Source organism: Podarcis raffonei, chromosome 1 (genome assembly GCF_027172205.1).
Source record: "Podarcis raffonei isolate rPodRaf1 chromosome 1, rPodRaf1.pri, whole genome shotgun sequence".
Taxonomy (NCBI): domain Eukaryota; kingdom Metazoa; phylum Chordata; class Lepidosauria; order Squamata; family Lacertidae; genus Podarcis; species Podarcis raffonei.
Window position 1 is genome coordinate 116,195,612 of NC_070602.1, and position 25,990 is coordinate 116,221,601.

Genomic DNA, 25,990 nt, shown 5'->3' on the forward strand with positions numbered 1-25,990 from the left:
CTAGAGAGTTCCAGAAAGACATCTACTTCTGCTTCATTGACTATGCAAAAGCCTTTGACTGTGTCGACCACAGCAAACTATGGCAAGTTCTTAAAGAAATGGGAGTGCCTGATCACCTCATCTGTCTCCTGAGAAATCTCTATGTGGGACAAGAAGCTACAGTTAGAACTGGATATGGAACAACTGATTGGTTCAAAATTGGGAAAGGAGTACGACAAGGCTGTATATTGTCTCCCGGGTTATTTAACTTATATGCAGAATTCATCATGCAAAAGGCTGGGCTGGATGAATCCCTAGCCGGAATTAAGATTGCTGGAAGAAATATCAACAACCTCAGATATGCAGATGACACAACCTTGATGGCAGAAAGTGAGGAGGAATTAAAGAACCTTTTATTGAGGGTAAAAGAGGAGAGCGCAAAATATGGTCTGAAGCTCAACATCAAAAAAACGAAGATCATGGCCACTGGTCCCATCACCTCCTGGCAAATAGAAGGGGAAGAAATGGAGGCAGTGAGAGATTTTACTTTCTTGGGCTCCATGATCACTGCAGATGGTGACAGCAGCCATGAAATTAAGAGATGCCTGCTTCTTGGGAGGAAAGCAATGACCAACCTAGACAGCATCTTAAAAAGTAGAGACATCACCTTGCCAACAAAGGTCCGTATAGTTAAAGCTATGGTTTTCCCAGTAGTGATGTATGGAAGTGAGAGCTGGACCATAAAGAAGGCTGATCGCCGAAGAATTGATGCTTTTGAATTATGGTGCTGGAGGAGACTCTTGAGAGTCCCATGGACTGCAAGAAGATCAAACCTCTCCATTCTGAAGGAAATCAGCCCTGAGTGCTCACTGGAAGGACAGATCGTGAAGCTGAGGCTCCAATACTTTGGCCACCTCATGAGAAGAGAAGACTCCCTGGAAAAGACCCTGATGTTGGGAAAGATGGAGGGCACAAGGAGAAGGGGACGACAGAGGACGAGATGGTTGGATAGTGTCTTCGAAGCTACAAACATGAGTCTGACCAAACTGCAGGAGGCAGTGGAAGACAGGAGTGCCTGGCGTGCTCTGGTCCATGGGGTCACGAAGAGTCGGACACGACTAAACGACTAAACAACAACAAAGGGAAAACTACAGAATACATGGAATGCAAGACATTTGGTTTTTGAGAATTTCAAACTAAATAAAAATAATAGCATAAAGGTTTTAGGGGCGAGTGAGAAAACCCCTGTTGCAGGTTGTGTGCATGCATGTGCAAATATGTCCCTGAAAGAATAAACTTTCTACCAAAAAGAAAACAAACACCTCAGTCTGGAGGATAGATAAAACCGAAGAACAAAAACTGGCAATGTTGGAGATGACTGGTGGGAATTCAGTGTCTAGAGACTTTTAGATCTTCTCGCTAAAGATTAACTGTAATGTCTCCTTCTGCTACTGCTCTGAGAAACTGTGAACACGTTCAGAATGCTGACGTGCCCATTTTCTGAGTGCATTTTTAGAGATCTAAAAGATAAAATACAAAAAGTGTGCCATGCACCATAGTCATGCTAGACTTCCACAACGGAGATCTTTCCACAATGTATGTTAACATCCGCATACTCAAGGAAAATATTTGTGGTTTTTGTAAATGCTCCTACCTTTCCTTTTTTCATCTCCCACCCTCAAAAAAGAAGAAAAGCAGGGCAAAGACAAAAGGGGGGACCCTTCCTCCCCCACAACAAACACTCTGTGAGGTGAGTGGGGCTGAGAGACTTCAGAGAAGTGTGACTAGCCCAAGGTCACCAAGCAGCTGCATGTGGAGGAGCGGAGACGCGAACCCGGTTCCCCAGATTATGAGTCTATCGCTCTTAACCACTACACCACACTGGCTCCAGCTGCTGACTCCGGCTAGTGGCTCATCTAGTCCGGCAGCCCGGTCTCACAGTAGCTGACCAGTTGCCTGTGAGAAGCCTGCAAGCATTAAGGCCTGGACAGCTCACTTGGTTAGAGCATGGTACTGATAATGCCAAGGTTGCAAGTTTGATCCCCACATGTGACAGCTGCATATTCCTGCATTGCAGGGGGTCGGACTACAACTAGACGATCCGCAGGGTCCCTTCCAACTCTCTGATTCTATGAACACACATCTATATGACTGGTGTGTGAGAAACTAGATGCTTATTATAGTATGATTCTTTATGTAGTTATTTTTATGGGATCAGGGTCTCCATGTTCGCTGGCTGTGTATTTTAATGAAATGAGCAGAGTGAATGTTTATTAAGCTATTCAGTGTGTGTGGGTTTGAATGTAATGTTTATCTTACTTTTTAGGTGCTTTAAAAAAATATTACTTAAAATTAGTTTATTGTTTGCTAATTATATCATACCTTGGGTTACAGACACTTCGGGTTGCGCAATTTTGGGTTGCGCACCGCACTGAACCCGGAAATACCGGAATGGGTTACTTCCGGGTTTCAGTGCTTGAGCATGCGCAGAAGTGCCGAATCGCAGCCCGTGTGTGCGCAGACGCGGCGCTGTGGGTTGTGGACGCTGCGGGTTGCGAACGTGCTTCCCGCATGGATCACATTCGCAACCCGAGTGTCCACTCTATATAACTTGTGCTGGTAACTGTGATGTTCTATCACATGGGTAGGCAAACTAAGGCCCGGGAGCCAGATCTGGCCCAATCGCCTTCTCAATCCGGCCCGCGGACAGTCCGGGAATCAGAGTATTTTTACATGAGTAGAATGTGCCCTTTTATTTAAATTGCATCTCTGGGTTATTTGTGGGGCCTGCCTGGTGTTTTTACATGAGTAGAATGTGTGCTTTTATTTAAAATGCATCTCTGGGTTATTTGTGAGGCATAGGAAGTCATTCATTCTCCCCCCCCCCAAAATAGTCCGGCCCCCTACAAGGTCTGAGGGACAGTGGACCGGCCCCCTGCTCAAAAAGTTTGCTGACTCCTTATCATGCTGCTATTGCTTGTAGTTTATAAGCCACTATGGGGTTCGATTGAATGAAAAGTGGCATAGAAATACAAAATCAAATCAAATACAAAATCAAATCAAATCATGTTGATATCCTGCGTATATGTACATGACACATCCACTTTACAAATGCCGTGAGTGGGTTATAAACCTTTCTTTGAATTGGGTGAAAAGCATTGCTGTTTAGCCCAACTTTTGAGGATTTGTGACTTACTCTTCTGCTGTGCTTCTGGGATGCCGCAAACCAAAAAGAAAACAAAGGAACATGGAAGTATATTTCTCAAAAGGTGGCACACAGTATTTTCTCTCTAGGTAAACTGGCCCTGACATTTCCTTTTCATTTAAGTTATTGTTTCCAGAAGTGTCTAGGCTGTTGTTCACAGTTTCTTTACAGGCAGTAATCATCTCAAAAAGCTTTTGGAGATCACAGTCCCTGAAAAAGCCTAGATAGACGGATGTCCTAAATAACAGCATCATGTGTTTTGACAGGGCCTATTTAGGTGGAAAGAATTGTTGTTTACTTGCTGAACGCTTATTTTACTTGGCATATTCGCTGAAGGACATGGCATATGAACTGAGAATCAAACCTAGAGCCATTTTCTTGTTAAACCAAACACTTAAAAAAAAAAGGAAATATTCTAACAATACTGAAATATGCATATATTTCTGAGGATACATTGAGAGTAGTCATATATATCCGCTCAGCAAAGAAACACGGCCAAATCAAAAAGGAGACAGCTTCCTTAAATGATTGGGATTGCAAACAGTCTACACTCACCCCGTAGAACTGAATATAGTCCAAAAGCGAAATCCCTGATTGTGGTGTTTATAGTCACCTCTGTATTTTAAAGGCAACTAGCTGCAATGCCAGCAACCATTTGTGTAAGGATTAGGCTGTGGCTGAATCACAACAAAATTGGATTGATGAAGTCATGCAACTGCAACATGAGCAGCAATACCCTCCAATATTTCCAGATCCTCCAAGTGTCTCCATTTTCCAGGGACAATCCTGGATTTACAGAAGCCGTCCTGGTTTCTGATTTGATCCCAGAATGTTCCGCTTTTCTTTAGGATGTCCCTATTTTTATGGGAGAGATGTTGGAGGGTATGAAATTATGTGGCCCTGAACTAAGGAGATAAATAACTATACAGCCTTTAGAAGACGTCTCTGAAGGTAGCCCTGTATATTTTATTATGTTTTTATATGTGTTGGAAGCCACCCAGCATGACTGGGGCAATCCAGTCAGATTGCCCGGGTAATAATAATAATAATAATAATAATAATAATAATGGAATAAAGGGTAAAGGGGACCCCTGACCATTAGGTCCAGTCGTGACCGACTCTGGGGTTGCGGCGCTCATCTTGCTTTATTGGCCGAGGGAGCTGGTGTACAGCTTCCGGGTCCTGTGGCCAGCATGACTAAGCTGCTTCTGGCGAACCAGAGCAGCACACGGAAATGCCGTTTACCTTCCTGCCGGAGTGGTACCTATTTATCTACTTGCACTTTGACGTGCTTTCGAACTGCTAGGTTGGCAGGAGCTGGGACTGAGCAACGGGAGCTCACCCCGTTGCTGGGATTTGAACTACCGACCTTCTGATCGGCAAGTCCTAGGCTCTGTGGTTTAACCCACAGTGCCACCTGTGTCCCAATAATGGAATAGGACGTCTCTATTTTCATCGGAGAAATGTTGGAGGGTATACAGTAAAGATACAATAGTAATAAAATTCAGTCATGGATGATTGGGGGTCTGAAGCAACTGCTATCTAATGGTAGGGCTGGCCCAGCTTTACCTATGCTTTCCCCTTCAAAATTCTTCTTCCTCCTCCTCCTCCTCTTCTTCTTCTTCTTCTTCTTCTTCTTCTGGCCGATTGCCTCCTGGTGGGAGGCTTCTGTGACTGGAAGTAACCCCCAGGCAAAAACCAGCTTGATAGGCCAATGTGTGTGCTGGGGGGAAATCTAGCTTCTTCCTCCTGCTGCCCCCAGCAGCGCTGGAATTTTAATCTCCCACCCACCCCCTTCTTTATAGGAAATCAGCAAGACCCAGGTTTTTTAAAAAAACTAGTTTCTATTGCCAACAAAGGCCCATATAGTTAAAACTATGGTTTTCCCAGTAGTGATGTATGGAAGTGAGAGCTGGACCATAAAGAAGGCTGATCGCTGAAGAATTGATGCTTTTGAATTATGGTGCTGGAGGAGACTCTTGAGAGTCCCATGGACTGCAAGAAGATCAAACCTCTCCATTCTGAAGGAAATCAGCCCTGAGTGCTCACTGGAAGGACAGATCGTGAAGCTGAGGCTCCAATACTTTGGCCACCTCATGAGAAGAGAAGACTCCCTGGAAAAGACCCTGATGTTGGGAAAGATGGAGAGCACAAGGAGAAGGGGACGGTAGAGGACGAGATGGTTGGACAGTGTTCTCGAAGTTACGAGCATGAGTCTGACCAAACTGCGGGAGGCAGTGGAAGACAGGAGTGCCTGGCGTGCTCTGGTCCATGGGGTCGCGAAGAGTCGGACACGACTAAACGACAAAGTTTCTTTGTTTTTTTGTTTGTTACAAAACAAATAAAGAGGGAAAGGTAACGTCTATTGCCTCCACTTTCGATTTGTAGTCTTTTTTGCAGTCCGTTTACATTTAGTGAGAGACACTTTTGTCATGCATTGGGAGGGGGAGCAGAGAGAGACGGGGTATTGTTCTTTCGTTCTGTTGCCACAGTGTAGGGGGTTTGTGTCAGCATCACGTGGGGGTAGGTCCTTTGTTTTTATATTTATATTTTTTTTTATATTTTTATATTTCTTTTTGTTGACAGTGCAAGAAGTTAGGGGTCCCGAGCTTGGCTGGCTGTGTTCAGTTGACTGCAGTGTGGCTTGTTTGTGTGTGGTGGGGTAGGTTGTTGGGTCAGGTTAGTCATATTGATTTGCATGCTGTTGCGGGGGAATAGGTCATTGTTCTGTTGTGCTGTGTATGTGATGAAAGGGAGCCATACCAGGGTGAAGGCATCCTCCTTTGCTTGTCCCCGTGCTAGTTACAGTTTGTTGGTTAACTTCTCTAGTAGGACAGCTTCACATAAATTTTGGTACCAGCGGTCTGTGTTCACTCCTGATAGGGCCTTCCAGTAAGCAAGACCTAGGTTGGTGTGCATCACCCGCAAATCTAATTGCACCCAACGACACCAACAAAATCTGTATGACTAGATGTAACCAGGGGTGGATCTACACACAGGAAAAACCCCCACTATAAATAAATCAGAAATTAAATCATTATCACATTTTTTAAAAAAAACTCTATGGAAAATTGGTTAGATTTTTTTTTGCTCTCCAGCACCATCTGGTGTTGCATGCTTATAACGCATTCAAAACACTGTCTTTTGACTAATGTAGCTGAGTCCCATGAGACAAAATAAAAACTTGTGTGTGCCATGGAAAGTAAATCGTTTGTTAGATCACTTCCAGTTCTCCTAAGAATTCCATATCTTTGTCCAAACTTAGAGGTTTTGAAATCCCAGTTATGTGATTTCCAAGGTGTTTTAAGATTACATCCATTAAGACATTAGCATTGTTTCCAAGGCAAAACTTCATACAGTGATAATTGCTACTAAGCAGTATTCATAACAAAACACAAGGGTGGTTACTAAGGCCAGCTTATTATATACATACTTGGGATATTGCCTGGCGTGGTTATAATTTTTCTAAATAACTTTGTCTGAATTTATTCGTTCCTCTTTTGAACCATTTGTTTGTTTACTTATTTACTCACTATTTTCTGCCCCCTCCGTTTTTCCATTTTCAGAGCATCTTACGACATCGACAAATAAATCACAATAAGGTCGAAACAGTCAAACTATATTAAAACAGCAGAGCATTAAAACAGAACAAATGCCAGCAAAGGTTAAAACCATATTCAGATTATTAAAAGGCCTAAAGTGTTGTTTTTTTAATCTTCACCTGGTGCCAATAAAAAAGTAGGCACTGAGGAAGCCTCCATGGCTAGGGAGTTTCATGGTTTGCACCCACAAATTGAACCTATTTGGTCACTACCATTGAGCCTCTAAAGTGGGGGTAAGGATCCAAAGAAGAGTCTCTTAACATACAGGCAGATTCCTGCAAGCTCATTTGTTATCTTAGCACCCAATTTTCTTAAACACCCAATTATACAACACTTTAAAGTTGAGAAGAATGTTTCCCCAGCCAGGTCAGGACATCTGAACACTTGGAACTACTGAGAAAAGATCAGCTTTTCCAGAAAAGAAGTTCCATAATGGCAAGAAACTGGCGGCTGAGCCTGCCACCCTACGTGTTGAAGCAAGTGTTACGCAACTGTGGGAATTTATTATCTGTTCAGATCGTTTTCCCACCAGCCTTTTCTTTCTGTCAACCACTTTGTCCTTGAATGTTGTCCCCCCCCCATCCCATTTCCACGCTTCATTTCACTCTTCGAGGTTGTTAGACATTTCCACATGCTTAGTGCTTCGTATTAACTTTCCTTCGCCATTCGTTCCCGGCTTGAATCTTCCCCGAGATGCGGAAATGCATTTTGCTATTATCTCTTTTTTAAAAAATGCCTTCGAGGATTTGTTTCTCTGACCTATTGCTGTTCCGAACAGACAAGGATCTTTTGGCGCGTTAGCACGTTGTAACTGGGCCCTGTGGCAGAGAAAATGCTGACTTAACAAGCACTGGGGGAGGAAAATACGCACTATCCCTTTATTCTGAAGATTATGAAGACCCAAAATGTTTATTTTGTCTGCAGCTTCTGTGATGAGTGGCAGCTGTGTCTGCTTAGAGCATGGTGCTGATAACACAAAGGTCGCAGGTTCGATCCCTGTGAGGGACAGCTGCATATTTTTGCATTGCAGGGGGTTGGACTAGATGATCCTCAGGGTCCCTTCCAGCTCGATGATTCTATGATTCTACCTGTCACTTAACTTGATAGAGTAAGAGAAAAGACGAGAGGTGGTTTTAGGGTAGCACAACTGGTGAGATCACACTGGGCGCCACACAGTAGGGGGGCACCAAAACAATGCCAAAGAACGGAGCGCGAGAGATGGGGAAACACCAAGTTTTAGTGTAGCACAGAGTGCCACTCAGTCTGCTACCGAGAAGACTATTGGAAACATAACAATTTCACCCTTTTATCAGCTTATCAGGTCTGAGTTACTTTGGACCAACACAGCAAAATACAGTGGTACCTCGGGTTACAGACGCTTCAGGTTACAGACTCCGCTAACCCAGAAATAGTACCTCAGGTTAAGAACTTTGCTTCAGGATGAGAACAGAAATCGCATGGCGGCAGCGGGAGGCCCCATTAGCTAAAGTGGTACCTCCGGTTAAGAACGGTTACAGGTTAAGAACGGACCTCCGGAACAAATTAAATACTTAACCTGAGGTACCACTGTATATGAATTAGTCCTGTTACTCTGCATAAATAAAGCAGGTTTAAGAGCAGGCATTGCACAATAATATTTTATTAAGTTTCAACATTTTGAGCACATACAATCAAAACACAATTACGCCTTTTTTCTTTCTTTCTTTTTGACTTCCCAACCCCGTTTTCCATGGAGCTGCTGTTTCTCCCTTTCTGCTGCACCCTATCTTCTATCAATTAAAACATAACCACAATATTATAATCTAATTACTTCTGTTGCTCATAGCTCAAATCCTGCTCACGAGCTCATCATACGATAGTGTTTCTTTAAGTAATCCGAAAAAGGCATCCATTCTTCCATAAAACACTCGTTGTTAGATTCTCTTAATTTTGCTGCTAAGTTTTGCCAGTTCTGCATAGTCCAATATCTTGCACAAAACAGGTTTCTACATACAAGTCAGCATTCTGTTCCACGGGGAGGCAGGGAAAGCAGCTTCCTGAAACTGAGTGAAGCATTCCCAGCCTCCAGGCGGAAGACTGTATGTAATAGGGTTGCCATATTTCAAAAAGTGAAAATCCAGACACAAAAGTTGTTGAGCTATTTCTAGAAGAAGAAGTAGTAGTAGTAGTAGTAGTAGTAGTAGTTTTGGAACTATTTTTAAGGAAATTCGCCAAAATCTAGATCCCAAGCACTTGGCATCACCATTCATGGCAGAGGCCATGCAAGATGGATGGACATATGCAGTCAGATTATAGCTTGTGCTTATTGAATAAGCCAATGGAAGTAGATTTCCACCAATTGTTCTCCAACAGGCTTATTTGCATAGATTCTATTCTGTGGAAGTTTTGACAGTTGGGATTTCAACCATGAGCGTAGCCAGGATTTTGGTTAGCAGGGAGCAGGCCTTTTGTTGGGGGGCGGGTAGAACAGACGCGATTGGTCAGTTAGCTAAGTAGTCCTATTGTTTTACTTGAAGGGGAGGAGCTGTCCCTACCTGCCCCGCCTTGGCAATGCCCATGCTTTCAGCTGACTAGCGGTTGGGGGAAGAACAAGTTGGACTAGCAGTTGACTGTGAGGGGCTGTCTGGTCAAATCTGTCAAGAAAAAGAGAGAGGGTGTTTTGGAAGAAAACGTACTCACAACTTGGAAAAGTAGCACTTGGCTAGTATTGGAAGTGGGCAAGACAGCAAATTGTGCCTTTGAGCCACATGGCAAGATCCTGTTGCCTCGATCTAGCTGGTATTTCTTCAGATTCGTTTCCAGGGATAGCCGCTTTCTTGGGATTACTTGTGAATTGCTGGCGGATAATTTGGCAATTACTAAGGACATCCAAAGAAGTGACTGTGGTGGTGACTTTGAAGTGACTCTTAAGAGGTATTGCTTTCATTTGTGCTAATCATTTCGTAATTTTCATAAGCCTAGCTCTGCATGCTGATTTGAGAGGAAGCTCTGTTGAACTCAGGGCAATTTACTTCTGAGTAAATATGCAGAGGCCCAGGCTGTACATAGAACAATGTTAGTTTTGGTTAATGTGCTTTTTTTCCTTAAAGATTTTTTAGGGGTACTCTCATTTTGACTCAAGAAAATCGCCGGGAAAGGAAATGAAGCTGCCATCGGAGGTAGCAATGGAACTGACGATTCACTGTGCTAGAGAAAACACTATATATATATTAAAAAATTAGTTTCTTCTCCTTTTAGTTTCACAAAATGTTTAGGGGTATGCGTACCCCTGCATCCCCCCCGCAAAAAGCACTGGTGTATACAGGCAATGGCCATTGCATGTGGGGGTGTTATTCCTGCCCCCCTGTGCATGTAGGCAGAGCGTGCATAAGTGTGCCCTGCCCCATTACACTCCAAAAGGACCCACACATCGGGGATTTTGCATCAATTGGATGTGCCTAAAATGGTTGCCACCTGTTAATAGGTCAGTTAGGTCTGTGGAAACATGTAATTGGGGATGGATTAAAGCTCAGTGGTAGAGTGTAGTGGTACCTCGGGTTAAGAACTTACTTCATTCTGGAGGTCCGTTCTTAACCTGAGGTACCACTTTAGCTAATGGGGCCTCCTGCTGCTGCCGCGTGATTTCTGTTCTCATCCTGAAGCAAAGTTCTTAACCCGAGGTACTATTTCTGGGTTAGCGGCGTTTGTAACCTGAAGCGTCTGTAACCAGAGGTACCACTGTACATGTCTTGCATGGTTGTAAGCAAGGTTCAATCCCTGGCATTTTCAGTTAATATTATCTCTAGTAGCAGACCAGGAAAAAGCTGGTGATCTTGAAGAGCTGTTACCAATCAGTAAGAAGATACAGTCGTACCTGGGGTTACATACGCTTCAGGTTACATATGCTTCAGGTTACAGACTCTGCTAACCCAGAAATAGTACCTCGGGTTAAGAACTTTGCTTCAGGATGAGAACAGAAATCGTGCTCCGGCGGCGCGGCAGCAGCAGGAGGCCCCATTAGCTAAAGTGGTGCTTCAGGTTAAGAACAGTTTCAGGTTAAGAACGGACCTCCGGAACAAATTAAGTACTTAACCCGAGGTACCACTGTAGTGCTGAGATTGATGGACCAATGATTCTGGAAAGAAGCTCACAGATGTTGCTCTGTGCAAGCTGAGCTAAACCAAGGTTTGGCTTAGGATGTCATCCAAACCAGAACTCATGGTTAAGCTCTCCGCTCACTAATCATGAGCTTGTAGCCAAGAACAAACCTTGCCTTAGCACAGTGCAGTGCAGCAGTAAAAAAAACTCCAGGGGAAACCAGAGCAACTATGTGCTTCTCTCCAGGGGCCTGCATGTTTGTGTGTTTCCAGTAAGTAAGTTTGGCTTACGCTGCTGTGCAAACTAGGCCTGTACATGACGTGGTAAGGCTATTGTGAGTATGCAGCAGTGGGACTATATGGTTCTTCAGCAAAACACTGATTCAGTTTAAATTTGAATTAAAAACAACAAAAATATGAGTCGCACCAGCTGATGTCCAGCACTGCAGAGAGGCAGAGGCACTCAATAGTGAGGGCAAGGAGGAAGAAATGCTTTTTAAAAAATGATGTACAGGTAGAATCTACTTGCTAATATCTGCCCACATTATTGATCCTGTGAAAAGAATGTTGACCTGCTTGGCATTTGCTGCTTGAAATAGGGAAAGGACTTGAATGCAACAGTTTGACAGGGCAACATGTGTGGAAAGGAAGGGCAGATGGCAATGAAAAACTGGGGGGTGGTAAAGGAAGAACTCAGGTGTGGACAGTCTTAATTTGGCTACAGACTAGAACAAATTCACAGTATACTGTACACTTATTTCTGCCCCTGTCACTCCATACAGCAAATTTTAGAGAAAAGGGCCAAGGCTGATGTATTAGCAGTTCTTGGTAAGCACCTTTGCCCTACTAAGAGCATTGGCTCCTTTGCCCTGAAAGTGATAGCAGTTGTGTATAGTGCAGTAGGGGAGGCAGAGGCCACACATCAGAAATCTTAAAGGGGCTGGATAAAGCAACAGGGCCTTATGTTCAACACCCATGGCTTAAATCGAATTAGTTCTCACAGAAAATAAACGAGATGTAACCTAGGGAACTTCCTGTCATTCTAAATGACACAGTAACTTGTTTTCTTTCCATTTGTGCAGAATGTTTTAAATTGCTGATGTTGGCTAGAGAGTGACAATGAAGTGAGGTATTCGGTGCTTCGGCTGTCATTTCTACATGTCAAATGACCAGCACTTGGGCTTGTTATTTTCAGAACAGATTATTGTACAAAGCATATATGGGGAAAACAGTCTTCATCTTCTGCTCCTGGTGTAGTTGGAATGGCAGTCGTAAAAAAAAAAAGTGACAAAAAGAAACCCATACTGGGATGGAATTGGTGTTTACTCAGTCTGGAAGAAACCAGGGCCACAAGCATCCTTAGTTATGGAGATTCATCGTTATAGAAGATTTGTTTGGCAAGGTGCAATCCTGTACCGTACACATTCACTCAGGACTAAACTCAATTGAACTCAGCAGGTCTAACTTCCATGGAAACATGCACAGGACTTCATAGCCTTGGCTCCACCAGCACTGGCAACTACAATCCTATTCCCCCAGGTGGTCACCTCACAAAGGTTTGTCTGACCTCTTAACACTTGTTGATTTGGCTAGGATTACAATGTCCAATACACAACCCAGGAAGTGTGCTTACTTATCAGTGGGTCCACCACACCCCCTACTACTACGCCCTAATACACACGAGCCTGGCTTTTTCCACTGAGGAAATTAGCTCTGACACCCCCTAACCTTAATTAAACTATAGCACCTATAAATCTCTGACAATACGTAACTTCTGAGGATTTCAAAAAAGAAAACTTTATGTTTCCCATACTTGGGAAACTTCAGCTGCGGTCTCATGCAAACTTTTCTGGGAGCAAGCCCCAGTGAATTATTTCGCCTCCCAACGAAATTGAGAGTTGCACAAGGCTTAGCACGTTTACTCAGAAGCCATTCCTATTGATTTCAATAGGGGTCATTTCCCCAGGGTTTAGGACTGAAAGCCTTTGTGACCTCTGAGGTCCTCTTGCTGTACAGCTGTGTTTCCCCAAACTTGGGTCTCCAGCTGTTGTGGGACTACAACTCCCATCATCCCTAGCTAGTAGGACCAGTGGTCAGGGATGATGGGAACTGCAGTCAAAAAATGAAGAAGAAGAAGCTGGAGAGACCCAAGGTTGGGAACACCGGCTGATGCAATTTCCATTCCAGGCAGGCAGGCAAAACCTCTGAGGAACCACGCGCAAGAGTCGGGAGGAGGTGGCACAGCAGGAAGCAGCAGCAGGGAAGCGATGAGCGTCTTTGAGCCACGTCCAGAGACGAGGAATCTCCATCTCCTTTTGCGTCTTTCCAGGTCTGGCATCCAGGAACCCGGAAGTAAGAGGCGTCGGCGTCGCCACCTTTCCCTGCCTCCTCCCGCCCCCACCCCTCGCGAGACCCGCCCTTCCTTCCTTCCTTCTCCTCGCGCAGGTACACTCAGGCAACCCAGTCCTTCAACATACACGCGCGCGCGCGCACGCACCCCTCCTGCGTCCCTCCGCTTCCCCTGCGTGACCTTTGCCCTCGGGCCGAGTCCCCGCCCAATAGGGAAGCTGGCAGTCCCGCCTGTTCCGCCGGCTGGCTGAGTAGGGCGGCAGGCAGCGTGTCGGCGCGCGCGAGGGGTCTTCTCGCGGTGGGGGAGAGCGCGAGCGAGAGTCCCAACCGTCCCTCCCTCCCCCCTCACAGGCAACGGTGAAGACGCTCAGCTGGGCCCGCGCGGCTTTTGTGAGGGAGGCGGGGTGGGGGCGGGGGGTGTCCGCGTTTCATTCTTCGCCGCGTGCCTTTCAGGCGGCGGACGAGGCGGCGGCTCGGAGGAGGAGGCCCAGCTCGGCTTTTCCCGCCTCATCTCCCTCAGTTGTTGCGGCGGCAGCGGCTGCCACGCGGGCCGGGCCGGCTGGAGAGAGAGAGAGGCCTGCTGCTGCCCGCCGGTGCGTTGCGTGGCTGGGAAGCGACCCTCTGAGGCTGCGTCGGGCTCCGCTTGCCCACCGCCACCTGCCAGCGGGCTGTGGTTTGGGGGCCGTGGCCGAGCCGCCTGGGGTGGGCTGGGCCGCATGCCTTACTGGCTGTGACGGGTTGGGGAGGAAAGCGAAGGTGCTCCCCTTGCCCGGTTCGTGAGGCGGCGGGGTGGCCTGAGGGAAACGGGCCGCTCGCTGTTTTCGGCCGCCCGAGGCCGTGAGGTAGGGCAGCCGGTAAGCCGAGCCCTTTCTCCGCGTGCGCGCAGGCGCGGTGCTGGCAGGAAAGCGGGCGGTGTTGGCTCGCTCGGCTCCGGGGTGTTTGCAGTAGGATCCTGCTCTCCTCGCGAGCCGCCAAGTTGTGCTTCTCGCCCGGCCGGTGCGCTGCTCCCTCCGCTCAGCCCTCCCGCCACCTCGTTTGACTGCCCGGGGAAGCCTCTGCGGCTGCCACTCACAGCCGAGCACGTCAGGTGGAGCCGTAGCGGGTGCTGAATTTCAATCCGTCCTTTGGGATCCGAGCCGGTTATTTTTAGCACGGCATTTCTAGGGACTTTGCAGAAGCTGCAGCAGCAGTAGCCCAGTCCAGCTGGCTTGGGATTTGTGGTTGCACGAAAGGGTGCCATGCGCAGCCCTGTTGTGCCTGGCTGGTGGCTGGCCCTTGGGAATCCCAGAGGATATTCTCCTTGCCTTGCTGTTATGTGTAGATGCCATGGCTCCCAAAAAGGTATTGGACATGTTTTAGAAAGCTGACATGTTTGCCTCTGTTTATGTATCAGAAGGCATCTTACCTTGGGAGTCCTGGAGGTAAGCAAGGGAGTTTGGGATTTAAGTGGCTTCTGTTTTTCATTTCAGATGCCCCCCAAAAAGGGAGGTGATGGACTCAAGCCACATCCAATCGTTGGAAGATTCGGGACAACCCTGAAAATTGGCATCGTTGGCTTGCCAAATGTTGGGTAGGTGATTCAAGGGGGATAAACTTTGCTTAGTCATCCTAAAGATAGTAGGCCCTCCTGAATAAATTAGTGTTATGCTGCAGTATGAACACTGAAATATTGGTTGAGATTAGCATTTATGCTTATAAGTTCATTCTTATGTTTTACTTAAATTAGGTCATTTTTGAACAAAAGGTGTTTTGAGTTGCTGTTTGAAAAAAGATATATTTTACTGAACTGGCTGGGCTTAATGAATAGATTGATAGATAACTGATAAGAAATGAAATAATTTTAATGAATGGAAATTCCTTTATAAATAATTGAATTTTCTCTACAAACATTTTAACCTTAATTATCCAACAGTTGATTTTTATTGTGATGTTATTTTGCCTGTAAATTATCTGGAAAGGAATAGTTATTTTTTAATGGAAATATGTGTAAAAGAACACAAGTCTTTGTTTCATATAGGCACTTTTCGTTAGACCAGCTTCCTTGGATTGTTTAAAGATGTGAGAAAGTTTAAACATTTACTATTAAAAACAATGCTGCACTGAAAGCACATTAGCTGACAGCTTCTAACCTATTTATGGCTGATACATGCATAATAATAATAATAATAATAATAATAATAATTTATTCTTTATACTCCCCCATCTGGCTGTATGGATACAGCGGGTGGAGCAATGAAGGTAAAGAACCTTGTCAGACTGTCAACTTTTTTTTCTGTTTAGTTAGGTATTTAAACTCTACTTGATAAAGGTAATTATACTATGCAGAAAGAAGGGGCACCGTTTATATAGAAACAATCTTTCTTTTGGGGTCTGTCTCTTTCAGTATTTAGTTCCAACAGTGTACTAGATGTTCTGAAGAATTGGTGCTGTGGCCTCTCTCTAGAGCTTGTGGAGTCAGGAACTGACAGATAAATATTGGGGAATAGTAGTGGAGAGAGGTGTAGCAATAGTAATATAGGAATATATGTTGGTGTGGTTCGCAAACAGAAAGGAGGCCTGTTTTGGAAATGGAGCAGTATAGCTGAAACTGTGGGAATAGTACTGGAAGGTGGAGACAGCATTTAAAGTTGTTTGTAAATAGAATTATGATGGGTTAAGATGTAAGAGACACGGAGGTACATAAGAATTTCGCCACTGATTTCTGTGGTAAGAGAGGCTGTCATGAGATATTGATGAAATAGTGGTCACAAATTGTATTGTGGATACATTATTGCACTTCAGGTCTTCAAATAAGTGCTTTGAGTTAGAAACCAATGTAACCTAAAACACACTCATCTTTGGTAGAAGAAGTTTTTGCTGATCTGCCAGTTTTGTTCAGAGTAAGTAGGCTGACTTTGCTTTTACCTAAGCTTCTTTCAGATTATGCCATAGATGCCATAATGGTGCATTAGACCAAAATGTTGGAATTGTTTTAGCAAAAGCAACTTCTTATTTTTTTTTTTAAGTCTCAGCGTGAATAACTGTTTCCCAGAAAGAAAGAAAACTTGGAAGAGGCCCTATAACTGGGAAGTTACAGTGGCAGATGGGTATTGTTTTCATGCTTGTGGGCTTCTCAGAAGCATGTGGTGGGTTGCTGAGGGAAGCAGGATGCTGGACTAAATGGAGCTTCTGTAGGATTGAATAGGGCACTTAATGTGATAACCGAAGCCTGAACATGAGCTGTCCAAATCTAGAAAGTCATTGCAGTGGGTAAGAATTTGAAATGTAACTTTAAAGAATTGCTGAGCTACCGATAATACAACTTTGGAGAGATTCCAGTGGAAACCTGGAAAAACTTAGATGTTTCCCATGCTGTCTGCAAAAATAATGCAAAGTTATCGGCGGCATTAAAAGTATAAAAGGGCATGGCGGTGCCCAGCGTCCAACACAAATGTACACTATATAATGTTGCACATGTGGTATTATTGGGAAGCTGATCTCAAATATTGCAACGTTTTCTTTTTTTAAAGGAAATCTACCTTTTTCAATGTATTAACCAAGAGTCAAGCTGCAGCAGAGAACTTTCCTTTCTGCACTATTGATCCAAATGAGAGCAGAGTACCTGTACCAGATGAAAGATTTGATTTCCTTTGCCAGTACCACAAGCCTCCGAGGTTAGTACTGCACATGTTATCAGTTGGTTGTTTCTGCGTAAAGAAATAAGCTTCTTAATAAGCAATATTTTCGCAAAATCCATTTCTAAGTATTTAAGTGTTTTGAAGTTGTGTTGTTTGGTTTTTTTTATATGAGCTGATGGGCCTTCTGGGATCAAACAAACTTCTCTCCAAGGGAACTAGTTCTTGTAGAGTCCTCTGCTTGTGACCTATCTCCTTCTATCACCATTCCGTATAGTGTAGCATTATCTTCTGGGCTATCTTTGGTGTTGACTGTAGAGAACTTAAGCCATTATTCTTAGGATGCTTTGTGGGGTGAAGTTCTTCTGCAGTTGGTGGGACTTGCTTCTGAGTAAACAGGCTTCACAATTGTATTGTTTAAAAAAGCTGGCTCTTTTAATCTTATAGTCTATTAAATCATTTTTGTTAGTAAGAAGTAAGGTTGTTCTATAGTCCAAGCTTTAATGGAGTTGAGGCATGCTAACTTGAATATAATGTCTGTAAAGATTTAGCAAATATCCTATTTTTCCAAAGGACGTTCTTTTAGTTGAAGATCACTAGTAAAGAACAAGAAATTCCAGTTTTTATAATCATACATAGATAACTTTTTTTGGTGTCTAAACATTTTGATGTGTTTTCAGTTTTTGTTTTGGTTGTGGGTAAGAATGCATTCCAAAGTTTATACAAGAATATACAGTATGTGAAGTATTGTCTGATGTCTCCTTTGTGAACTAAGACTCTTTAACATAAGTGCGGGGAATGTCAGGCCTGGGAGTCAAATTTGGCTCTTCAATACTCTCTATCTGGCTCTTGGGATGCCTCACTAGCTCTGCTGTGTGTCTTCCTTGAGTGCTTGTGCTGTGCTGTGTATTTGAATTGTGATAATGTGTCTTGCTTGTCTGCATGGTGTGATGTGTTTGGAAATTGTCTGCATGGTATGATGTCTTTGGGAATTATTTGTTTTATGGCCATAAAATATTAAATAAACAATAAAAAATCCAAATCTGATCTACTGTAAAAAGACAAGAGTTCACACACCCCTTTTTTTGTCTCTGGTCCTGCCCACTGTTAAGGCATGATAGCTCAGTTGGTAGAGCATGAGACTCTTTAATCTCCGGGTTGTGGATTTGAGCCCCATATTGGGCAAAAGTTTCCTGCTTTGCAGGGGGTTGAACTACATGACCCTGGTGCTCCCTTTCAGCTCTACAGTTCTATGATTTTGTGAGGCACTGTGGCTCCTGCCTGAAAAACATTCCCCACCCTGCTCTAATACTTAAGTTTCTGACTTTAAATAACCAATTAGGTATTACCTTGAAGATTTCATGGTCATGCTATTAAGCCCAGGAGCTTAACATACTCAAAATGCCCCGTTCTTCAGGAGGGATTTTCTGTCATTTCTTTTTTTTAAGTTGTCCCCCCCTGAAGACAAGCTAAATCATAACTATTTATGATTTAAGTTAATACTTAGCAAAATGGCATTAGAAATATAATTCAGATTTTTATTAACCTGTAAGTACTTGGGTTATTGCTATTGTGTTGCAAAACATGTTAGATATAGTGCATAGTTTAGCTATATGTCAGCAATATTAAATATTTATATGAACTACTTATCTTGTACTTTTCTTTAGGAAATGAATGTTTGCCAAATAGAAGTCTGATTAAAATCAATTCTATATATAAAGTGCTGGTTTAAAGCTTTAAAGCAAGGGTTGCTAACCTGAGGCCAATCCAGATCTTGTTGCCATTTTGAGTGGGAGCTGTAGTCCAGTTACATCTGGAGGACCACAGGTTATGCACTCTTGTTTTAAAGCTTTAAATGGCGTGGAGCAAGGTTACCTGAAATAATTGGTTTTTCCTATCTATACCTATTTGAAGCTTAACATCTTCCTCAGAAACCCTTGTCTAAGTGCCACCACCATCCAAGATGAGGCAGGTAACCACCAGGGAGAGACCTCTTTGGTAGTAGCCCAATTATGGAAAGTCTTTTCATACAGGTTTGCTTGATGGCACCTTTGTAGTCTTTTTGGAACTGGAGGAAGAGTTTAAAAACCACACACAACAACTTACGTATTATCTGATCATCTTAGATTTAAAATCTGTGTCTTAATTGTGCTTTTAGTTTAAAATCATTTTTAATGTATTATAAGTTTTTGTTTTGGAAGTTGTTTTGTAAGTTGGCCAGGCAACCTATGTTAGGGAGCAGCTATTTAAGTTCCATTAGAATAAGATTTATCCTTGCTGGTGGAAGGCAGTAGGAAGTTTCAAACACTGGGAAGGCCTTTTTAGGGTGGCTGACATAAAAAGGATAATTCCAATATAATACAATCAAAGTTAAAAACTGATTAAAACATTTCAAAAACCAGCACACACCCATCTAAAACAAAATATCAAGCAAACTATTATTTTGAAACTAGCAATAATATAAAACCCTAAAATGATTAGCACAAAGTAGCTCAGAATAAATAGGTTTTAAAAGCTTGTTTAATAGCCAGCATTGAAGGGGGTAAACATATGTACCTTGGGAGGGAGTTGTAATCTAGGAGTCATAATCTTGGAGTCACGTACTCCCTATAAGTGGCTTTTTAAAAATAAAGGCCTTACCACCATCTCTTTAGGCCCATTGGAAAATCTCCCTCTTCTTGAGAGGCATTGACCACTTCCATTATTTTAGTAGCTGCTAATGATTATTATTATTATTATTATTATTATTATTATTATTATTATTATTATTATTATTTATGTCTTATATCTTATTTGCCAGGAAGGACAAGGGTTGAACATACCAGGAAGGACAAGGGTTGAACTAGTGGCCAGAATTGTGGCAACCTTTTGGAAAATATATATTTCTGAGCTTTGATAACAGTCATTTTTAGAATAGTGCCATAAAATTATCTATCATTAGAAATATAATTTAATGCATAATATAATGCAATAAACTGTTGAATTATCTTTATTCTAGTGAAAGTTATAGCCAAATGAAATAAGTTATACACAGGAAACCATGATAAAGGGTATCTCATAACTTCTCACCATTTCTGTTAGTACTTAGTGTGGAAACCTTTTGCTGCAGTTACAGCCCTACAATGGCATCCCATTGAGTGAACCAAAGATTTTAGTTCATCAGGTGTTATAACATGTAACCAAGATTGTATGATTGCTTCTATCAATTGTGCTCTATTCCTTGCTTGCTTCTGACTGACAGGTTTCTTTAATCGGCTCTACAGATTTTCTTTTGGATTCAGGTCAGGGCTACTACATCACTTTCTAGGTGACTAGTCAACTCTTTTCACTCTGTTTGTCATTGGACAATTTTTAGTTAAAGAAATCCACTTCATGTTACATAAGGCAGTTGTGCTTTCTTTTTCTGATTATTGGACTATAACTTTTAATAGAATAAAGATAATTTGACAGAGTTTGTTGTATTATATTCTGCATTGAAATTTCTTTCTAATGATGCACAATTTTTCTGTATTATTTTATAGTATTATTATAAAAAAGATGGATGTTATGAGCCATCAGACGTTAGAAATGCAACTTTTTCTGAAGGTTTCCACAATTTTGGCCACTAGTGTGCATGTGGTAGGCCTCAATTCTTAAAGAGTCCTTTCCACAACTTCAGAATCTGCAAATTGAAAAGTCTACAGCAGCAAATATTGAAGTTACAAGGGGTGTATGTTTTCTTTATTACTAGTTTCAGTTGTTCACTTAAAACTGCATGTAGGTGTTCAGAGTACAGGGTGGGTGGCTAATTTGTGGCCCTCCAGGTATTTCTGGACTCCAGCTTGGATCAGCCCCAGCCGGCATGGTCAGTAACCAGGGATGATGGAGAATATAGATGGAGGATATATAGGACTATATGATGTATAGGGAAGTTTTTAATGGTTGGTGTTTTTCTGTGGTTTTGTATGTGTTGTAAGCAGCCCAGAGTGGCTGGGGAAACCCAGCCAGTTGGGTGGGGTATAAATAATAAAATTATTATTATTATTATTAGTCCATCAACAATGGGAGGGTCACATGTTCCCCAGCCCAGCATAGATTTTTCTGGGTGTGTGCTCTGAAGATACTTGCAGATATATGGTAATATTGAACTATGTTTCTAATTACAAAAATCTTAAATTATCTTTCAGCAAAATTCCAGCCTTTCTGAATGTAGTGGATATTGCTGGCCTTGTGAAAGGAGCCCATGCTGGACAGGGACTAGGAAATGCCTTTTTGTCACACATTAGCGCCTGTGATGGAATCTTTCATCTACTGCGTATGTAAACTTACTTTTGAAAAATGTTTATATTATTTAAGGATGTGGCTTGCCTAAGAACTGGGGCCTCAAAAGACAAGCTACTCAAGCCATATTAAATGTGAATCTGCTAAGATTAAGTCATGACAATATGATAACCTTGCTCCACCGTGGTATTCTGAGGAGAACACAGTAGAGGCTTCTGCTGAAGAAAGGGATGGGTGAAACGTATTTTTTGGCTGCTTTCCCCTTGAAGCCACCCTCTCCCTAACCATTTCCTATACTATTTTATAGGGTACCCAGTTCACCCAAGCAGATTTTAGGGGTTCAGGAGGATATAGGTAGAAGGGAGCATCAGCAAAAATACCGACCCTCTAGCAGCTGAAATGTCTTGTTAGTGGAGTTTCAGTGCTGGAAAATATGGACCCAATCCTGTGCTTCCCTTGTAATGCATAGCTTTCCCAAATATACTTTGCATTTAGTACATCATGAAGAATAATTTATTTCAGAGATACTGAATTATATTTTTCATAACATTTCAAAATGCTGAGCAAGGTAACAGTATTTATTAAGGTATAGGACTAGAGAATTATTATTTAACCGTAAAGAATAAAATATTCATCCCGTGTAATTACTGTGGGGCAAAGTGTTTCTTCTGTCCCAGTGAAAATAACCATTTGAAGTTCAAAAGTCAAATCCATTTAGAATAAGTAGCAGGGGACCGACTTGGGCCCCAGATTATGGGTGCCCAGCGTGTGTGACATGACGTCATGACACCATGTGCCCTGCGTCCTCAGGACCTATCACTGGAAGTCAGATCCCGAGGTCTCACAAAGCCTCGGACGTAACTTGTGAGTGCTTGGACCGCCAGGGCCCCCTAGAGAAGCTGCCACTGATAAGTTGTATGTATTGGACTTAAGTTATATTTAAGATAATTTCCCACTGCTATGGATTTGTAGTAGTGTTTTATTTTTTTCCATTTTGGGAAAGCAGTGACTGCCAGAACATTTCTAATGTAAGTATATGCAGATTAAATTTGGTTTAGGTTAGAGGAAGGCCGGCGGGGGCCGAAAGGCTTTGCTCCCGATGGCCAGCATTTTAAAAGGTCCGGGATAGCAGGGAAGCGCGCTGCGCTTTCCCGCTATCCCGGACCGCTTTTAAAACGCTGGCCATCGGGAGCAAAGACTTTCACCCACCGCCGGCCTTCAGAAGAGGTCCTGGACCTCTTCTGAAGGCCGGCGGGGGGCAAAAGTCTTTGCTCCCCCCCCCGCCTGCCTTCCCGACGGCTTTTGAAGGCAGTCTCCGCTGTCCTGGGGGCTTTTAAAATGCTGGCGGGCGGGAGGAAAGCTCTCCTGTCCCCGGAGCTTGCGGGGTGGGAGGTGGGGAGAAGGGCTTTTCTTCCCACCACCAGCCTTCAGAACAGCCTTCTGAAGGCTGGCGGTGGGAAGAAAAGCCCTTGCCCCCCCCCAAGCCTTCAGAAGAGGTCGGGGGACAGACTGTCCCCGGACCTGGTCTGAAGGCGGTTTCCATAGGAACGCATTGATTGATTTTCAATGCATTCCTATGGGAAACCGTGCTTCGCAAGACGAAAAACTCGCAAGAAGAAAAAACTTGCGGAACGAATTAATTTTGTCTTGCGAGGCACCACTGTATTGGTGAATCAAATTTCATTAGGATAATTGTGGTTTGAATGCAATGAGGATCAGAGGTTAGTTCTACAGTAAGGTAAATCCGTAAATCAATCAATATTGATATTGATTATTGGAATTTGGTCTGCTGAGTCAGTTAATATTAAATTACTGAATAGTGCTAGATTGAGTATTCAGCAAATGATATATCCCATGGTAATAAAAGTTGATATTGTTCTGCTACTCAAAGTAAACTTAACAACATACATAGCAAAAAATAATTTTCTTCAAGATCAATACACTGTAAAGCAATGGAAAGATAAAATTACTGTCAAGTCTACTCAGCTCTTGTAGTCCTCCTTCAGACCTACTTTTAAACAGTTATCTGCTGTTACAAGCAATGCTGAGGTGTAGCTTCAGATATGAAATGGTGGTTACTTTATATCTTATTTTCTCCATGGGAGCCAATGAGACAATATTGGTCTCTTATCCTTTACATTGGTACCTCTGGTTACAAATGCTTCTGGTTACAAACGCTTCAGGTTATGAGCTCCACTAACTCGGAAGTAGCTGCTCCTGGTTGCGAACTTTGCCCCAGGATGCGAATGGAAATCGCGCACTGGAGGCCCCATTAGCGAAAGCGCACCTCAGGATAAGAACGGTTTCAGCTTAAGAATGGACCTCCGGAACAAATTAAGTTTGCAACCAGAGGTACCACTGTATTGCATTCTGGTTCTTCCACAAAGTCAGAACGAAGCAGGGGTGTGTGTGTGTGTGTGTGTGTGTGTGTGTATTTCTTTAAACACAACTGAGGGCAACTTGTTTAGTTTGTAAAGGTTTTTATTTTTTATATAAACTGCTCAGTTTCAGGATACATCCAGGAATATGTTTGCACTTCCAACTTAAAAATATGTTTTGTAAGACTTGTTTGTTTTACATCCTGTAAGCTGAGTTTTTGTATAATGTGGTTGCTAGATAGTGACAGCTTACCTAGATGTCTTCTTTGTGTTTAACACACTGTTGTAACAAATCACAATTAGTTGAACGCTATGTATACATTTTTGCTTGAACTTTTGGCAAGTTTTCTTACTTAAAATGTATATCAGTAGTGCAATTTCCCAACACATGCTGTTGGAACTCAGAAATTATGCTTTCATGAATGTGTCACAGCAAAAATAAGCAATGTGCTCTGCATTAAAGGTGATTTGAAAATGCAAAGTGTTGTGAGAGAGATTGGTTGGTTTGACAGTCACTTCAGGAAAAAACTTCTACAATGACTAAAAGTTAGGGTAGTGTGCATTGGATTTTCAGTAATCCTGAAACTCAAGTGGGCCACTTCAGATGGATTTGGGGCTTATCCAAGCCAAAGAGGAATCTTTCTTAAGCTCTTTAAACTGAAGAGGGGATCTCCAAAGCGTTTTTCAGATTTCTATGTTAAATTCTGCAGACACAGTGTCTGCAAAACCTGAAACTTTGTCAGGAAGCTCTTTTGTGTCCGACACATCTTGCTTCTTACCAGAGAAAACCAGGATTGAACCAGGTCTCTCCAATAACATTGCTTTAGGGTAGGGAAGTTGAAATAATGTAACATTTTCCTTGTCTGTTCTGTGGTCTTTTGCTAGTTCTGCCTAGTGGTGCTTGGTTGGAAAATGCCAAAATATTCAAGTCCTGCCTTTGTGTAGCATGTCCAAAAATCCTCTCATGTCAAGCCAGCTTGGCATTTAGTTTTTGTGACTTTGGATGGCAGTTCATCAGAACGCAAACCCGAAGCTGTTCCTTTTATGCACCAGAACTCCTTAGACCTTACACCCAGCCTTCTTAAAATTTGCAGGTTATTTTCCCAGGCGTACATATTCATCAGAAAGTTGTTGCCCGTAGCAAAAAGGGCAGCAAATCCCTTTAAGTTCACCCATGCCAACAAAGTCAACTTTAAAGGTGCCTAGCACAAAAACTGCCATACACTAATTTGTAATTTGGCAGATTTCTTACATCTCTGTCATGTATGCTATTTTATACAAGTTGCTCATAGAACAATAGGGGAGCGTAAGTGAATCCTTTTAAAAATCACTCCCCAACTGTAAAGGCTAGCCTTTCAGGAAAGCCACTGCAATTTTCCTTCTGAAATTTGGCAGGACTCAACCTCTCAGAAGGGACTAACAATCCTGCAGATTTAATCCAATTCTGCTCTCCTTGCCCCAAATCATAGACAGTTCCTTTAAAAAATAAATTCTAAAGGTGACCAGCCACCAAACCTCTGGACCTATTTGTCTGTAATTTTGCAGACTTTATTTAGTCAAGTGGGGCAACTTTGCATGAAAATTTCATCCAGTTCTGTCGAAAGGGACTTGGATGTAGCATCTGCAACATCTTCCTTTTTTCCCAACTCCGTATTCCCCAGGCACATTGTATTTTTATGTTCTCAAAGTAGAAATCATCCCTGCTGATAGATATTGCTGGAAGCTGCTTGCAGCAGAGGAGAGACGTATGATGATATCACTTAGCCACACTCCATTGCACCACCATTTTAGTGAACAAAGCAAGAGCCACATCTCATCCCCTCAGCATGTGTGGCTTTCCTTTGCCAATTATAGTAGTGCTGTTTGTGCAGCTCTATTTACGCTGTGACACTTTAGCACATCTCTGGAAACTTGTAACTTTTGGTGTCACATGCATTTTGAGATGAATTTAAAATCTCAGAAGTGTCAGCATATAATGCTTCATTCAGGTAGGATATATTTTTATTCATTAATGCAGGGGTGTCTAATCTCTGGCCTGAGGCCTCTGAAACATATTTATCTTCCCTCCACCCCAAGAAAAAGAAGGCACAGTACTGGGGGCATGAAGAGAGGTAAATTTGGGTTGTGTGGGGGTGCCCACATCTACGTTTAGCCATACTTACCCCTAGAAGGCTGGCCAAGAGTGAGCGCTATCTTAACGACTCTTGATTTAAGGACTGTAAATCTTCCACTATACATACCTAGACACTGTTCTGAAACTGTCATTATTAGTTAAAATCTTCTATCTCCTTTCTAGCTTCTGAAGGCTTAGACTTGGCTAATACCTTGCCTTCAAACAGCTTTTGATTGATACAGACCAATACCTACGCAGTAGATTACATAGATAACAATGGCAGGGACTGAAATGGAGGCAGGGGGAATGCTTTTACAAGCACTGGAACCTTTCAGTTTCGCCTCATGCTATCCATAAAGCTGCTCCTGAAGGTTGCGGAGCTTCTAGAATGAGATTTAATGTGGTATAATGGGA

General features: G+C 42.8%; 1 protein-coding gene across 4 annotated transcripts in view; it reads left to right on the forward strand.

The window, feature by feature from the left end:
* The first annotated feature begins 13,426 nt into the window (after positions 1-13,426).
* OLA1 (Obg like ATPase 1) overlaps positions 13,427-25,990 on the forward strand; it is an 88,216-nt gene continuing 75,652 nt past the window's right edge. Inside the window, exons 1-4 of one of the 4 annotated variants that reach the window (XM_053359267.1) lie at positions 13,427-13,568; positions 14,681-14,781; positions 16,721-16,864; positions 20,992-21,119. In XM_053359267.1, the coding sequence (XP_053215242.1) occupies positions 14,681-14,781; positions 16,721-16,864; positions 20,992-21,119 (373 nt within the window). In that variant the 5' untranslated portion in view covers positions 13,427-13,568. Of the gene's footprint in view, positions 13,569-13,596; positions 13,805-14,391; positions 14,553-14,680; positions 14,782-16,720; positions 16,865-20,991; positions 21,120-25,990 lie in introns of those variants that run through there. The other 3 variants (XM_053359278.1, XM_053359260.1, XM_053359287.1) reach the window with 3 other exon arrangements.